Below are 14,920 nucleotides of genomic sequence, written 5' to 3'. Positions count from 1 at the left end.
CGGAAGCGGGTTTTGCTGGTTACATTTCCTACCGATTCCGACATGATGGAGTTTAACATACAATAACATCAAAAAAAAAAGACGTTACTGTGCACGACAACAGACAACATCATCACCATCCTTCCAACTCCTGTACTTTGGTTTCCAAACTGGGTGGCTGGACGGGCATACCCTTCTTCAGCGCGCCCACCAGCGGATCCTTGTTCATGAACTCCTGTATTTTCTCGTCGGTACTGACATCTGTCTTGACACGCTGGTACGCCATCCTCGACGGCATATCAATTGCGCTCAGGAACTTCTGTCTCCTTGCTTCCGACCATGCCTTCAGTAGCCGCTCCTCGTTAAGTGCTCTGTCGCCCATGATATGAATCAAGACTTCAGCGAGGGACGAGGCGTCTGCCATGCCGGACGCAAGACCAAGGCCAGCGTAAGGATTCGTTAGATGCGCAGCGTCACCTACGAGGCAAGTGTGAGAGGATGCGTGGTAAAGTGATTCAACGAGCCGCTGTTGTGCTTTGTAGGGTGCTATCCGGGTGATTTCGTAGTCGATGGCTCCTTCGCTGTTCCTGCCTTTGTTTGGGAGCATAAGACGAAGCTTTTCGTCAACATCTTTCTTGATCTCCTCTTCTGTAGTACTCAGAGGCACGCCGTAGGATACGCGCCATAGAGGTGGCTTAGAGTCTGTGGCATGGCTGATCCGCCCGATGAGGCCATAGCTCTGGGGATCGATGATGAAATTGGCATCATAGAACCCGTGACTGTGAAAGTCAAAGTACAGATCTGTGGCTACGAGTTGGGCCGCGAGCGTCTCACCTTCTAGTTTGATACCGAGCTCTTTTCGGATGGTAGAGTGGGCTCCAGATGCATCGACGAGATATGCTGCTTCTATCCATTCAATCCCAAGACGCGAAGAGGTAGGTGTAGGCGTCGTCTTGACATCAACGCTGTCCCGTGACGGTCTTAATCCAGTGACACTGACCCCGAGGCGAATTTCTGCCTTTTGATCCAAGGCAGCTAATCTTTTCATGAGTACTTGTTGAAACTTGCCCTGGGGCAACAACAACTGTCCTTTCTCCTTCATTCCCTCTCCTGAGTTCTCAAACGTCTTTTCAGCGATGATCTTGTTTCCATATTGCAGACTATTTCGAAAGCACAATCCCGAGCTCAAACTTCCAGTTTTAACTAGTTCAGGCAGTAATCCTTCTACTTTTGAGAATATGGGGTAAGTCGGCGGCTGATGAGCCATTGCTCGTGTGGAGCTGGGGTCAGGTTGCTCGGGTTCGATGACGATGACTTTGTTAGGGATATCCGACTGGGCTAGAAGAAGAGCAAGAAAAAGACCGACACAGCCACCTCCAGCTATCACGATTGGAAGATTTTTCGATATTTTGCCATTCATGTGGGATGATCCGTTCGTACGGGATGTACCGTTGGTGTGAGATGTTCCATTGGTGTGAGATCTGCCATTGATGTTGGAAGTACCGTTGGTGTGGGGAGTTCCATTGCTGCCGCCAGGGTTAAGCGTAAAGTAGCTTGCAGCAGTGTTGGTAGTCGCCATTCTCTCTGAAAACTATGGGTTTCTTCTGTACTCCAGTATTCCTCACGTAAACTATACCGATTTCGATCAACGGATAAATAAAACTAGATTAGGAAGATAGTAGCAGCAAAGCGATATAATCTCTGCCAAGGATCCATGCTTACGGCACCGTCGCGAAATACATTGCATATGTACTTGCGACCGCGCATTCGGAGAAAGCATTGACGGGCTATGTGGGTGTGGTGTTGTCATGTTGGTATCTGCGGAGCGGCCCCAACGCGGGGAACCGAGCACGGTTGCGAGAGCCTCAGGGTTCATTTAGCGTCATATATTCCGAGGAAGAAGAGATGGCTCTGAAAAAGAAAACAAGGCGATGCAGGTGTACTGTTGGGAAAGCATGGTTATGTTGTGTGATAGCTGGGTTGAGTGCGGATATTCTCTTTACCGGAGCCTAGGGTTTGTTCTTTTTTGGACCGTCCAATATCCAGAGACATCCAGAGTGGAAAGTTCCAACGTTTAATCTGATACAGTGGACAGTCTAATGTATTTCGATTCAAGGTATGCCTATGACGTTTTCGTATCTCGTTTTTGAATAATCATTCTTGGTAGTAGCCCAATCCGGAGGACACGGAAAGCAAACGAAGCATAAATGATGGTGGCTGCTGAGTAGAAGAGAGGCTTGTAATATTTCATTTTCTGATTCTGCTCAGCAGAAGATAAGTTGGTGAACTGTGAGTTTTCTTAAGGTAGGGGTTAGATGCCGTTTTGGTCTCACTCCAACTCGTCGCGTGTACGTTGTCGTTAGTCACTAGTAGGCTTGATGATCGGGTAAACGGCAAGCTGCAGGAGATGTGAAAGCACAATGACGTTGCTTGCTTGCACAAAGATAATATTCTGGTATTGTGAGCTTCAAACAGGAGAGGGTGGACAGGCGTGTGCTGGGCTGGAGAGGGGAATGTCCTCAGATGGTGCGCCGAGGCAGAGGGGCTGTGGCTAGTAGACTGTGGCTCATGACGTGCGCCACGCGGGCCGAAACAAAGCATAGTAGAACGGGACACGAATTGCCAAGTCAAGACAGCCTCGAATACTCCCTGGTTACGCGGCTTATCTGTTCTTTTCCAGAAACAAATCTTCTCCATGAGGTAGCGATTGCATAGCACGTCTCTCAGCATGTCTGCGCTAGCCACATCTGACCCGGCACAACAAAGTGGTAGGTGAGGTGGCAGCTTTCGGAGGTGCTGCTCAACTCCGCATCCCTGGTCGCAAGTGGTGGTGGTGAAGCAACATGGAGTAATGGGCTGACAGACAGGCATAGGAACTCTTTCCAAGTCGCAGAAGAAGAAGAACAAGAAGAAATCAAACTCCAATGCGAGCAAGCCAGACGAGACGGCAAAAGCAAATGGCGACAACGGCAAAGCGGCTCCAGACGATCATGACGACGATTCCGAGGGTGAAGGGAAGCAACAGCAACAGCAGACTGTATGCTATACCCCTTGCATTCATGTTTAGTTACTAAAACTGCGAAATACAGAAGCCCGCCGCGCACACTGCAGACCCGGATGCCGATGATGTAGACGACGAACCACCAGTGTCTCCCACAATACAAACAAACGGTACTCCACACCACAGCATTTCCTCTGCGATTGCTCTAGGACTAGCACGCTCACGCTCGCATCAAGGGCTCTCTCCATCCCCACCGCCCGCCTCCGACACGAGCGCCCGCCTCGATGCGATAGCAAAGGAGCGCGATGCGCTACGCCAAGAAGTCACCGAGCTCAGGAAGAGTCTGGAGGGCATTCAGAGCAAGCAGAGTGCTGGCGCAGCTGACGGGTCCCAATGCAACCATGAGGAGGAAATCCGAAGTCTAAGAGAGGAATTGGATGAGGCAAATGAGGGCAAGGAACACTTTGAGACTCAATATAAGAACCTGTTGGGCAGGGTAAACACAATCAAGACGAGTTTAGGTGACCGACTGAAGGCTGATGCGGTTGGTCCTCCTCTCTGCTGCTGTGTTGCAGCGAGTAGTATTCTTGGATGCTGACAAGTTGTAGGCTCGTATTGAGGAATTCGAGACGCAAGTCGCGGACCTCGAAGACCAAAACCGGGAATTACAAGAGCACAACAACAGTCTCACAGAAGAGCTTGCAAAACTACGACAGGAAAAGGAGGCTCAAGCGTCAGAGATTGAGACCTTGCGAAGCCGTGCCACTCTGTCACAACAGAACTGGATCAAAGAACGTGATGAACTCATTTCCCGAGAGGCATATGCAAAGGAGGAGTTTGAGAATGCAAAGCAGGCTATGCAAGATTGGGAAGTTCTGGCCATGAACGAGCGGTCATTACGTGAGAACCTTGCTGAGAAAGATGCAGAGCTAAGAGAGCAACTCGAGTCGATCAAGGATGAGTATGAGAAAGCTGCCAGGGACAGGGACACCAACAGTCAGGCTGTAGAAGGCCTACAAAAAGCACTACAGGAGGTCCAGAACCGTGAGTACCATCGACATTGTCTTGTTCCAGTTCTCTGACAATCTGCAGTACGGAAAGCCGAGCTCAAAAAGTCTGTTGAGACATATGAATCACAAATCAACGAACTTCGTAAACAGGTGCAAGCTGCAGACGCTGCTGCAGATGCTGCCAAAGCAGCACTTGAGTCGACAAAGAAAGATCTTGAGCGAGCACTGCCATTTGAAAAGGAGGTCAAAGAGAAGAACCTACTTATTGGCAAGTTGCGGCATGAAGCGGTCACGCTGAATGAGCACCTCACCAAAGCCTTGCGCATCTTGAAGAAGGGCCGACCAGAGGATAATGTCGATCGTCAGATCATCACCAATTACTTCCTGCATTTCCTGAGCATTGACCGCAGCGATCCTAAGAAGTTTGAGGCGTTGCAGTTGATTTCTGCGTTGCTGGGGTGGACTGATGGTAAGTCTCTGATGACGTTTACTGCTGCGAGTAAAACCTAACACGGACTGCAGAGCAAAAGGAACAAGCAGGCCTCGCCCGCCCAGGCACGGCAACCAACTCTGGGGGTCTCCGCATCCCCTTAGCACCTTTCCGGCGGACACCATCGACGCCGTCACTAAGTTCGGCAGTAGATCCTATGCTCATGGCTAGCAGCTCAAGCAACAAGGAATCGCTAGCCGAGTTATGGCAAGACTTCCTTGAGCGGGAAGCCGCTGAGGGCAAGGACGACGCTTCGAGAAGAGGAAGCACTGTGAGTCAGATGACCAGGACAGAGAGCGGACTCGGCATCAGCGAAAGGAAGTGAATTGCATTTGGGATGCATATACTGATATAGCGCACATCATTTCTGTCTGCAACTTTTTGTAGACGTTGATATAATAGAGCCCTCGGTGCTTGGTAACCTTGGATCGCTTGGATCGATCTTTAACAAGTGTCTCGTGTATATCGTATGACTCGAGCCTAATGCCATGTGTTGTTACATTTTCAATGTACAAGAAATTCTCAATTCTCGTCCTGCGCCGCTGCGCAAGTAAGAAGAATGTCCAACGGAAAGAAAGCTCGGTGCTGCCATTCCTACGTCAAAACCACTCACTCTGAGTGGTGACATCATCTCCTCCAACCTGTATGCTTCAAGATCTGCTCTTCCTTCTCCTTGCGTGGGTCGGGCTGTATGGTACGCTTTCTCTGGGCCTCGTTTCGTCTCTCGCGTGCCATCTGCTTGGCCTGCTTATCGGTAGGTCGGCGAATAGCCCAATTGAGCTGACCGAAGATGTTGGTTTTGATTGCTAGCATCAGTTGTCAGCTTTGTGCCTAGACAATGCCACGAGCGTGTCCTGAGACAGCCACTTACCATCTACACAATATGGGCAGAGAATGTGCAGTCGCTTCACCCTCCCGCATGCCGAGCATCTGTTCAGCGATGTGATGTCTTTCAGCCCTTTCCCTGCCATGAACCGTTGGCGCTTCTTGCGATATGATGTCTTTTTCTTGGGCACTGCATTGAGAATTCCATCCCAGATATCTGCTAATGACGGTATCTTTGGCAGTGATAGCGAGGGTATTGCGAGTGCGCCGAAAGGTGTAGTCAATGCTCCAAAGGGCTGTGTAAGGCGTTGCAGAAAAGGCGCATTCAAGACGGGTCGCGTGGAGGCATTGAGACCCGGCAGAAGGGTCTGCCAGAGCGGGGGGAGTGGGCGAGCAAGGGCCATTTCTCTCGTTGGGCTGCCCGCAATGTTGGCGATGGCGGTGATGGAGTTGCAAATTGTCGGCGCACGGGTGTCCGAGCGTGCAGGCCGCGCCTTACCGCCCTCCCACTAGCGCGCTTTCGCTTCCTAAGGCCGACCCCTTTCCCGCGCCTGGTGTCTCCGCGAGAAAGTCGCCAGCGCAGCGACCCTGACTATTTACTTCCCAGCCAGCGACCCTACCTTTTTCTGTTTTTACCTTGTCCGTCTGCCACAAGGTCTCGCTCCCCCATAACATACACTCTCCGCATCTCTTCTTAGCTACATACCCGCCACCCGAGGCCCCCACCGCCCACAATGGCTGCCGCGTACCAGAACCAGTCGCAGCCCATCTTCCCTGACAGCTATGTCGGTTTCGACAGCATCACCAAGCAGATTGAGCGCAAGTCAATCAAGCGGGGCTTCCAGTTCAATGTCATCTGTGTTGGTAAGGACTGCTATTTGAACTGACTGTCTTGTGTACACGCCCACTAATAGGTGCAACCAGGCCAGACGGGTCTGGGCAAGTCAACCCTTATCAACACGCTCTTCGCCTCGCACCTTATGGACAGCAAGGGCCGCTTCCAGCCCGACGAGGAGGTCCGCAGCACTACCACCATCCACCCGGTCTCACACATCATCGAGGAAAACGGCGTGCGTCTACGCCTCAACATCGTCGACACCCCCGGCTACGGCGACCTGATCAACAACGAACGCTGCTGGGACCCCATTGTCAAGTACATCAAGGACCAGCACAGTGCCTACCTCCGCAAGGAGCTCACCGCTCAACGTGAGAGGTACCTCCAGGACACGCGTATCCACTGCTGCTTGTTCTTCATCCAGCCATCTGGCCACGCCCTGAAGCCCATTGACATTGTTGTCCTTAAGAAGCTGAGCGAGTTTGTCAACGTTGTTCCCGTCATTGCCAAGAGTGACAGCTTGACGCTGGAGGAGCGTGCTGAGTTCAAGCACCGGATAAAGGAGGAGTTCCAGTTCCACAACCTGCGCATGTACCCCTACGACAACGAGGAGGATGACAGCGAGGAAGTCCAGGCAAAGCAGGCCATCAAGGTATGCTGGAAGTGCGCTAGTATTTGAGACGGGCAAACAGCTAACATGTAGCAGGAGCTCTTGCCCTTTGCCGTTGTCGGTTCCGAGAGGACTGTTGTTGTTAATGGCAAGAACGTCCGTGGTCGTCAGAACAAGTGGGGTATTATCAATGGTGAGTAACAGCGTACCTGTCTTTTTTTTCTCGCGCAAATGGACTGACGCGTCGTAGTCGAGGACGAGAACCACTGCGAATTCGTATATCTCCGCAACTTCCTTACCCGCACTCACTTGCAAGACCTGATCGAGACGACCGCACAAATCCACTACGAATCGTTCCGTGCTAAGCAGCTGCTTGCGCTCAAGGAGAGCAGTGCCCACGGAGGTCACTCCTCGCGCCCCATTTCACCTGCCGCTGATCGCGAGCTTAGCAGGAGCAGCCAGCGCATGACCATGAACGGGTACTAGGACTTCCCGCACCATAGTCGCGTCGATAGCAATACAGGCAGGCCTGGCGGCCCTCCACCGCCACGTATGGATCCGCGCTCGGACAGGCACTTTTCTATGGATCCGGCCTGAGCTTTGCGTGTCTGAGAGAGCAGTGCGTGAGGAGGGTAGTTTGGAACGTTTTGATACCAGTGCATCATCTAGCACGAAAATGGGGAGGGAGCGAGAGGCTTTGCGGCACACTTCAGATTTGACACCTTTCTCAATATCCTTTTAGTTACGATGGACCTTTTTAACTTCTTTCTGATCTCGTATGTCATAGCACGGTGTAGCGGTTGGGCTGAGACCTGGGTTGTCGCCCAGATTCCTTCTAGGATAGCAAAGTAATTCGAAGCCAACTGGTCTTCACCATAGTTTGTTACTCTGCGCAATGGCTTCCATGTGGATGGCCTTGTTTCCCATACTCCCTTGCTCTTTCCTCCACCGGCTTCGGACCAGGCCATTGTACATGGATGTGGTGAGACTTGCCGATAGCGCCATGCAGCGGCTTCGGAGATGCGGCCCCACTGTTTCGTTCTGCCGCTCAATCCTCCTTGCATCTGTGGATGATACCGATACAAAGTAGAGCCTAACCGTTCTGGGTAACACGGGTGTTGGTGTTTGGAAGACTTCACCTCAACAGCTTCGACCCCGCAAAGTCCTCGATACTGTCATCGCCTTTGTTTCCGCTGCCTTTCTTTGTCTGTCCTGTAATGCGCACGGGTCCCCCGCTCTTTGCTCTGGCGGGTGAACCGTCAGGTGACTTTGACGCCACAGTGGTATCGGTTTCGCCAACAATGCGCTCAATGACTTTTGCCTTGGCTCCAGCCCTCTTGAACCGATCGTCAAAGTCAGCAACTGCTTCTTCAGTGTTTGCCGTGTCAAAAGTCTCTGGGTCCGTCAAAGAATGCAGCAGCGTAACGTTGTTCTTTAGCCTTTCATTCTTTGGAAGCAGTAGTATTCTCTCTTGGCTCTCTTTCTTATCAGCTCCTCCGTCCTCTGGCTTGGTGATTTGAACATTGCTTGTGTTCGGCTCAGAGGTGAGGCCGGGGAGCCGCGAACTCCATACTACGCTCCTCCCATGCAGTTCGCCAAGAGCGGCAAACTTCTCAAACCCTTTTTCAAGTCCAAAGATTCGGCCTTCGATACGACCGGCGTGGGCGCCGTCTGCAACACCGAGGTCGTAGGCTGCAGTGTACAGAGTGTCTTCTAGAGTCAGGAGGGTGTCGAAGGGGTCGTCGGAGATGTGGTTTTGAGACGTCGGCTGCTGAGACATTGGATGGCGATTCAAAGAATAACCTTGGTGTCCTTGTTTGATAACTCTTGGAGCAATGTTGTTTTCAATTCTAGACGAAGACAGTGCCGTGTTGTTTCTCCAAGCTGCTTTCTTCAAAGGCTTACAAATCTAGTAGCATAGAGTATTTGCAGTACATGGGACTTTTGCCCCTCAGGCCCACGCCGAGCATAGATCGGATTCAGGGTTCGGTCATTTTTGTGGCGTTGGCGCGGCGGGGTCGGTTCTGGCGGGGCTGTTACAACCACACACATCGGAGCCCGTGGCTGTCGCGTTTGACTCAGAAGCTCTATTAGATCACGGCGAGGACGCATACATTCCGATATACACGTGCTAATCTCATTTATTCTGTTTCACAATTGATACATATCTTATTTGAAGAGACAGCAGTAAGAACAGACAATATCCTGTTTCCCAAAAGACGAACACACTAACACCCTCAAAGGACGCAACTTCCCATGACCGAGGCACCAAAGAAGATTCTGCCCATCGAGGGCGAGCGCAATGTGCTCATTACTAGCGCTCTTCCATACGTAAACAATGTTCCACATTTGGGCAACATTGTCGGATCCGTACTTTCCGCCGACGTCTTCGCCCGTTTCTCGCGCGCACGAGGATACAACACACTATACATTTGCGGTACAGACGAGTATGGAACGGCCACAGAGACGAAGGCAATCGAAGAGAAGGTAACTCCAAAAGAGCTTTGCGACAAGTACTATGCGCTGCATAGCGAGGTCTACAAGTGGTTCAACATTTCGTTTGATCACTTCGGACGAACACCTACACAGCAGCAGACTGATATCGCACAAGACATCTTCACAAAGCTGTACAAGAATGGCTATCTTGAGGAGCAAACAACAACACAACCTTACTGTGAAACACACAAGAGCTTTCTTGCTGATCGATTCGTCGAGGGAACATGTCCACTGTGCGCCTACGATGATGCGCGAGGCGATCAATGCGACAAGTGCGGACATCTCCTTGACCCCCTGGAGCTGAAGAACCCCCGTTGTAAGCTCGATGGCGCAACCCCAGTTCCGCGCGAGACGAAGCATGTGTATCTCTGTCTGGACAAGCTACAGCCACTAGAGGAGGAGTGGTTCAAGAAGTCAAGCAAGGAGGGCAACTGGAGCTCCAATGGTGTTCAGATTACTTCCTCCTGGCTCAAAGAAGGTCTGCGACCGCGCGGTATCACGCGAGACCTGAAGTGGGGCACTGCAGTGCCTCTTGAGGTACGACGAATCCTTTAAAATCTGACCAGAACTCAACTGACCAAATTAGGGCTATGAGGACAAGGTCATGTACGTGTGGTTCGACGCGTGTATAGGCTACGTCTCAATTACCGCAACCTACACAGAGGACTGGAAGCAGTGGTGGCATAACCCTGAGCAAGTCAAGCTCTACCAGTTCATGGGCAAGGACAACGTACCATTCCACACCGTTGTCTTCCCTTGCTCGCAGATTGGTACCAAGGACAAGTGGACCATGCTCAACACCATCTCAACAACCGAGTATCTAAATTACGAGAAGGGAAAGTTCTCGAAATCAAGAAACATTGGTGTGTTTGGCAACAATGCTAAGGAGACTGGCATCCCATCCGATGTATGGCGCTACTACCTCCTTTCGCATCGCCCGGAAACTGGAGATACCGAGTTCGAATGGGACGGCTTCATTGCGGCAAACAACAACGAACTCCTCAAGAATCTTGGCAACTTCATCAATCGCGTCATCAAATTCGTCAACAACGCAAAGATCTACGATTCGGTTGTGCCTGATTACACCAAGTTTGACGACCCCTACTTTACCGAGCACAAGAAGAAGGTTAACGAATTGCTCAAGACGTACATTACAGAGCTGGAAGATGTCAAGATCCGTGCTGGTCTTGCTACTGCGTTACACGTCTCAAGCCTGGGTAACTTGCTTCTGCAAGATAACCGCCTAGACAACAAGTTGGCCACTGAGCAGCCAGACCGATGCGCCGCTGTTGTCGGACTTGCGCTAAGCCAGATCCATCTTCTTGCCAGTCTGATCCAACCTTATATGTAAGTGAAATATCTCTTTTACGCTGTTTGCATGGTCGGAATGGCGATAGCCGGAGTAGTCATTGTACACACACCGGCGAGGGTCATTCCGCGTGACACGGAGCCCCTGTGCACAGCTACACAAGACTATGAAACTGACGCTATTGAACACATGGCTAACTGTGCGACAGGCCTGACACTACTACCGCCATCCTCTCGCAACTCAACGCAGAATTTCTTATCATCCCAGACACTTGGGAGGCACGTTCGCTGCCCGTTGGCCACAAGATCGGTACTGCCGGTTACCTCTTCACTCAAATCAAGCCTGAAAAGGAGCAAGAGTGGCGAGAGCAGTTTGGAGGTGAAGAGGCCCGCAAGGCAAAAGAAGAAAAGGCAAAGAAGGCCGCGGCTAAGAAGGCTGAGAAGGAGCGTAAGAAGGCAAAGAAGGCCGCTGGTGGTGACAAGACTGTCGAGGCTGCTGAGAAGGGACAAGATGGGCCTGCAGCAAAGACCGCAGAGGAGGAAGTATCGAGGGGTGTAGAGCAAGTCAGCCTTCAGACATCTTAGTGTAAATGGCCTATGAAGTAATCTGAGAGGGGGGTTCGGCGTTGGCGATGGTACTGGGGTTCTCGGAGCATAGCAGTGGAGCGTTCGCATTCAACATCATAAGGGGGTTGTTTACAGTGTTGTAGCGGGCCTTTCCGGAAATTACCCTATGACTATGATATGGGTTCCAAGGGTTTGGGCAGGCGGTCCTTTGTGACATGGTAGCCACGCGCACAGCAGAAGTTTGTGTTAGTAGACTAAACTCGAGCGTCCGAGTAGAAGAAACATGATATGCTTTTCAGGTCAAATTCGCCGTGCCCAACTTTCATGTTTCTTGTTGTTTCCAAGGTCTTGCTTTCATGTGAGAGGTGGTTGGGGTGAGTGGTGGCCAAAGGACATGCACTGTGCGTTAGATGGGATTATACAACAGAACTCCCTAAGCAAGATCACACATCAAACACAGTTACAGACTATCGTAGATGTCAATTTATATGTATATTGATAAATCTCTTGTCTAATCGTACTCCCCGACAATGTCCGTTTGCACATGCGGGTGTAGTTGCTCCAAATGGGCCACCTTGTTGTAGTCTCACCTGTTCCCAACATGCTCATTCACTGAGGCAAGTGGGTCCCAGCCGCCCCTTCCCCAACCACTCACATGCACAGCGTTTGCCCAAAACCGATGTGACCCCTGCTTGGACTGTTTATCGCTCACTGTGAGGGGTTAAATTGGGTCTGGCCACTGCGCTTCTACTTCACTTTCATCACCACTGCGCTCGGCCCCCAGCCCTTATATACCAATCGTTTTCTACCCCGATCTTGTTTCCTCATCACACTCGCTCTTTGAAGAGCTCTTCAACTATTTGTGGAGTTCATCACACATCAACCACAGCTTTTATACTCAAAGGTACATATCACCTCACCCCTTCGCTCCACCTTTGGCTCCATCTCTCCCACACCCTTTGCTCCTGCGGCTACTTCAGTCGACCTTAACAATTAAAGATCTAGTTACAAGTCACCATGGCTAGCGGATACGCACCGCAGATGGAGAAGCTTGCCGGTATGGGCATCGGTGAGCAGCGCGAGTTCGCCCATAGTGATGATACCATTGGCGGCAGCGCAAAGCATCCCACCGCGGATAGATACGGCAGCGAAGCATCGATGGTGACCACCCCCACCGCTAACAACATTGATGTGGAGCAGCCCAAGGGCCCCGCTGAGATGGAAGCTGTCACTGTCGTCTGGACCAAGAATTGGCTGATTGCTGCTTACGCCGCGTAAGTACATTATCCTCCCTTCAACTAATTCAACTGGGATACTTGCTAAGACGGCGCTTTAGTATCATGCTCATTTCGTTCATCAACTCCCTCCAGCAGCAGGCAAACTTCACATGGAAGCCCTACGTTACGTCGACCTTCTCGAAGCATGGCTTGACTGCTATGACTGATATCGTTGCAAATATTGTTGGAGGTGTCTCGAAGCTGCCATTGGCTAAGTTCATTGATCTTGTCGGTCGTCCTCAGGGATTTCTCATCTGCTTGATATGCATTGTTCTTTGTGAGTCTTGCCAGCTTGCTTTATCCTTTCCTTGAGATACTTTACAATGGCTTACAATTGATCCAGCATTGATGCTCATGGCCCAGTGCCAGGACGTAGAGACGTTTTGCGCAGCTCAAGTCATCTATTGGACTGGCATGAACGGTGTAGACTATGTCTTCAACATCTTCATCGCCGATACCTCGCTCATGAAGAACCGCCTAATATGGATGGCTTTCACAGGGTTCCCTTATGTTGTCAACACATTTGTAAGTGTCGTTTTTCCATCCACATATTTTACTTGCTAACAATTTTTCTTCACACCTAGGCCGGTCCCAAGTTGGGTGAAGTCTTTCTCAAGCACGGTGGCTGGCGTTGGGGTTATGGAACATTCACCATCTTGACACCCGTCTTCTCGCTAACTTTCTGGGGAGTTTTCTGGCTCATGGGTAGACGGGCGAAGAAGCTGGGTGTTCTCAAGCGTGAGAGCACCCATAGATCCCTGGTAGAGAGCATCAAGTACTGGTGCATCGAGTTTGATAGTGAGTGCTCTTGTTAAGCATGGTTCTGCACTGCTAACACCTCTCAGTCGTCGGACTCATCCTTGTATGCGGTGGCTTCTCGCTTCTACTTCTTCCATTCCCTCTCGCCGCATATCAGAAAGATCGCTTCGCTTCGCCCATGGTCATCTGCATGATCGTCTTCGGAACCCTTCTCGTTGCTCTCTTCGTTGTGTGGGAGCGCTTCTACGCTCGCAAGTCGTTCTTCCCGTTCTACCTCATGAAGAACCGTTCCGTTATTGCGGCCTGCCTGTTGGGTGGAAACTCATGGATTGCCTTCTAGTAAGTCTTCATATCTATCTGGAAGACAGCACTGACTGATTTGACCAGCTCCTACCGAATGATGTACTCTTCTTACCTTCAGGTTGTCTTTCAGCTTTCGGTCTCCAAGGCAGGCTACATCACGAATATCTTCAACATCGTTTCATGTACTTGGGCCATCATTGTCAGCTTTGCAATGAAGTACACCGACACCTACAAGTGGGGAGCTGTCGTCGCGATTCCTATCCAGATCCTCATGACTGGCCTGTTAATCTATCTCCGTACGCCAGGCAGTAATGTTGCAGTCCTCATTGTAGTCGAGGTCTTTGGCGCCATGGCAAGCGCAATGCTTTACAATGTCGAGCAAGTCGCCATCATGATCGCTGTACCGCATGAGCAAGTAGCCGTCAGCATCGCGCTCCTCAACGTAATCACTGCAGTCGGCGGTGCCATCGGCCAATCTATTAGCGCCACGATTTGGGCCCAAACGGTACCTCGGAAGATTGCCGAGTATCTTCCTCTCGCTCCTGCCGCCGAGGTTGCTCGACTCTACGGGGACATTAACGCCCAGTTGGCATCACCATGGGATAGTCCAGAACGTCAGGCTGTGGTTCGGGCCTTTGCCGACACCCAGAAGACTATGGTCATCTTCGGAACTTGTGCACTTGTTCCGTGCTTGGTGTGGGTAGCTATGTTGAAGAATTCGCGCATGAGCGAACACAAGGCTAGGAAGGGTCTTCAGGCTTAGTGTATCACTGCAAGGTCTGAGTCTGCGACGCACGTGTGCGGTACAAGGTAGACATTTATGGGATGACGCGTCGGAATGGGTAAAGGGCAACCTGAATGATGGTGATGTTCGCCCTATGCCACGACTTTAATGATATTATGTATAGTTATCATATTCGAGTCCAATGAAATGATTATATGGCATTATCATGATGTGCCTGTCCCGAAGGATATTATTTGTCAGATTTCACACAACGTGATGAACCAGAACCAAAAAGCAAAGGTATCGTGTCCTCTGTGCATAATATCCAAGCCTTACTCAACGCGTAATCAGCGTAGTCGTGATCGAGGCTCAGCGTTGGATGGTCGAGGGACCGGGAATGTTGTCGGAACCAGTGGGACGGCGGGACATGCAAACCCCCAACCACTATGACGTCCAGTGGCCTCTTACCCTGCATACATGCAACTCAATTCATGCACCATTCTGATCTACAGTAATACCCGATAGCTGCGGCGCCCTGTCTTGTTCTAGTCGGGCAGCACCATGCTTTCTTGAACACCATTGGCGGTGAAGCGCCAACACATACCAGCCTCGCCAATTCCCTGGGTCAGACGCTTGCATCGGTCCCACCAGCCACCCTCGACAACACACCGCACGCGTACCATGCTTTTCCCATGAATCTGACATGCTTCGTTTTGTTGAATTCTAAGGGACCGTA

At 51.0% G+C, this 14,920-nt stretch overlaps 5 protein-coding genes across 5 annotated transcripts; 3 read left to right on the top strand and 2 right to left on the bottom strand.

Annotated features, from left to right (window-relative positions):
- Nucleotides 1–112: 112 nt before the first annotated feature.
- On the bottom strand, nucleotides 113–1,558 carry PSV08DRAFT_407897 (uncharacterized protein; the record flags this gene model as incomplete). Its single annotated transcript, XM_066093788.1, has 1 exon — nucleotides 113–1,558. One exon carries the CDS (start codon nucleotides 1,556–1,558, stop codon nucleotides 113–115), a length of 1,446 nt encoding a protein of 481 aa, XP_065949573.1.
- A 1,149-nt stretch (nucleotides 1,559–2,707) lies between these two features.
- PSV08DRAFT_174410 (uncharacterized protein) lies at nucleotides 2,708–4,805 on the top strand (the record flags this gene model as incomplete). The annotated part of the gene is made up of 7 exons (XM_014219454.1): nucleotides 2,708–2,747; nucleotides 2,853–3,016; nucleotides 3,072–3,150; nucleotides 3,217–3,524; nucleotides 3,589–4,024; nucleotides 4,073–4,459; nucleotides 4,513–4,805. 7 exons carry the CDS (start codon nucleotides 2,708–2,710, stop codon nucleotides 4,803–4,805), a joined length of 1,707 nt encoding a protein of 568 aa, XP_014074929.1.
- PSV08DRAFT_217603 (mitochondrial 54S ribosomal protein bL32m) lies at nucleotides 4,792–5,757 on the bottom strand. The gene is made up of 2 exons (XM_014219455.2): nucleotides 5,352–5,757; nucleotides 4,792–5,286 (listed from the first exon to the last, which is right to left on the bottom strand). Exons 1-2 carry the CDS (start codon nucleotides 5,707–5,709, stop codon nucleotides 5,108–5,110), a joined length of 537 nt encoding a protein of 178 aa, XP_014074930.1. The 5' UTR covers nucleotides 5,710–5,757; the 3' UTR covers nucleotides 4,792–5,107.
- Nucleotides 5,758–5,892: 135 nt separating this feature from the next.
- On the top strand, nucleotides 5,893–11,426 carry PSV08DRAFT_196863 (methionyl-tRNA synthetase). The gene is made up of 8 exons (XM_066092005.1): nucleotides 5,893–6,169; nucleotides 6,230–6,792; nucleotides 6,847–6,943; nucleotides 7,001–7,229; nucleotides 7,898–8,149; nucleotides 8,994–9,783; nucleotides 9,833–10,593; nucleotides 10,764–11,426. The coding sequence occupies exons 1-8, from the start codon at nucleotides 6,040–6,042 to the stop codon at nucleotides 11,137–11,139; spliced, it is 3,198 nt and encodes a 1,065-aa protein (XP_065949572.1). The 5' UTR covers nucleotides 5,893–6,039; the 3' UTR covers nucleotides 11,140–11,426.
- Nucleotides 11,427–12,138: 712 nt separating this feature from the next.
- On the top strand, nucleotides 12,139–14,223 carry PSV08DRAFT_407892 (major facilitator superfamily domain-containing protein; the record flags this gene model as incomplete). Its single annotated transcript, XM_014219459.1, has 6 exons — nucleotides 12,139–12,395; nucleotides 12,458–12,675; nucleotides 12,742–12,923; nucleotides 12,983–13,196; nucleotides 13,244–13,496; nucleotides 13,545–14,223. The coding sequence occupies 6 exons, from the start codon at nucleotides 12,139–12,141 to the stop codon at nucleotides 14,221–14,223; spliced, it is 1,803 nt and encodes a 600-aa protein (XP_014074934.1).
- Between the last annotated feature and the right edge of the window lie 697 nt (nucleotides 14,224–14,920).

Source organism: Bipolaris maydis (genome assembly GCF_028858645.1).
Source record: "Bipolaris maydis strain C4 unplaced genomic scaffold PSV08scaffold_3, whole genome shotgun sequence".
NCBI classification, from domain to species: domain Eukaryota; kingdom Fungi; phylum Ascomycota; class Dothideomycetes; order Pleosporales; family Pleosporaceae; genus Bipolaris; species Bipolaris maydis.
This window is presented reverse-complemented; position numbering and strand designations above follow the sequence as displayed.

Coding starts and splice junctions, on each gene's coding strand:
- PSV08DRAFT_196863 (XM_066092005.1), top strand. CDS start 6,040: ATGGCTGCCGCGTACCAGAACCAGTCGCAGCCCATCTTCCCTGACAGC. Junction 7,230..7,897: donor CAGCGCATGACCATGAACGG/GTACTAGGACTT, acceptor TCACCTCAACAG/CTTCGACCCCGCAAAGTCCT. Junction 8,150..8,993: donor GCCGTGTCAAAAGTCTCTGG/GTCCGTCAAAGA, acceptor ACACCCTCAAAG/GACGCAACTTCCCATGACCG.
- PSV08DRAFT_217603 (XM_014219455.2), bottom strand. CDS start 5,709: ATGGCCCTTGCTCGCCCACTCCCCCCGCTCTGGCAGACCCTTCTGCCG. Junction 5,287..5,351: donor CTGCCCATATTGTGTAGATG/GTAAGTGGCTGT, acceptor AACTGATGCTAG/CAATCAAAACCAACATCTTC.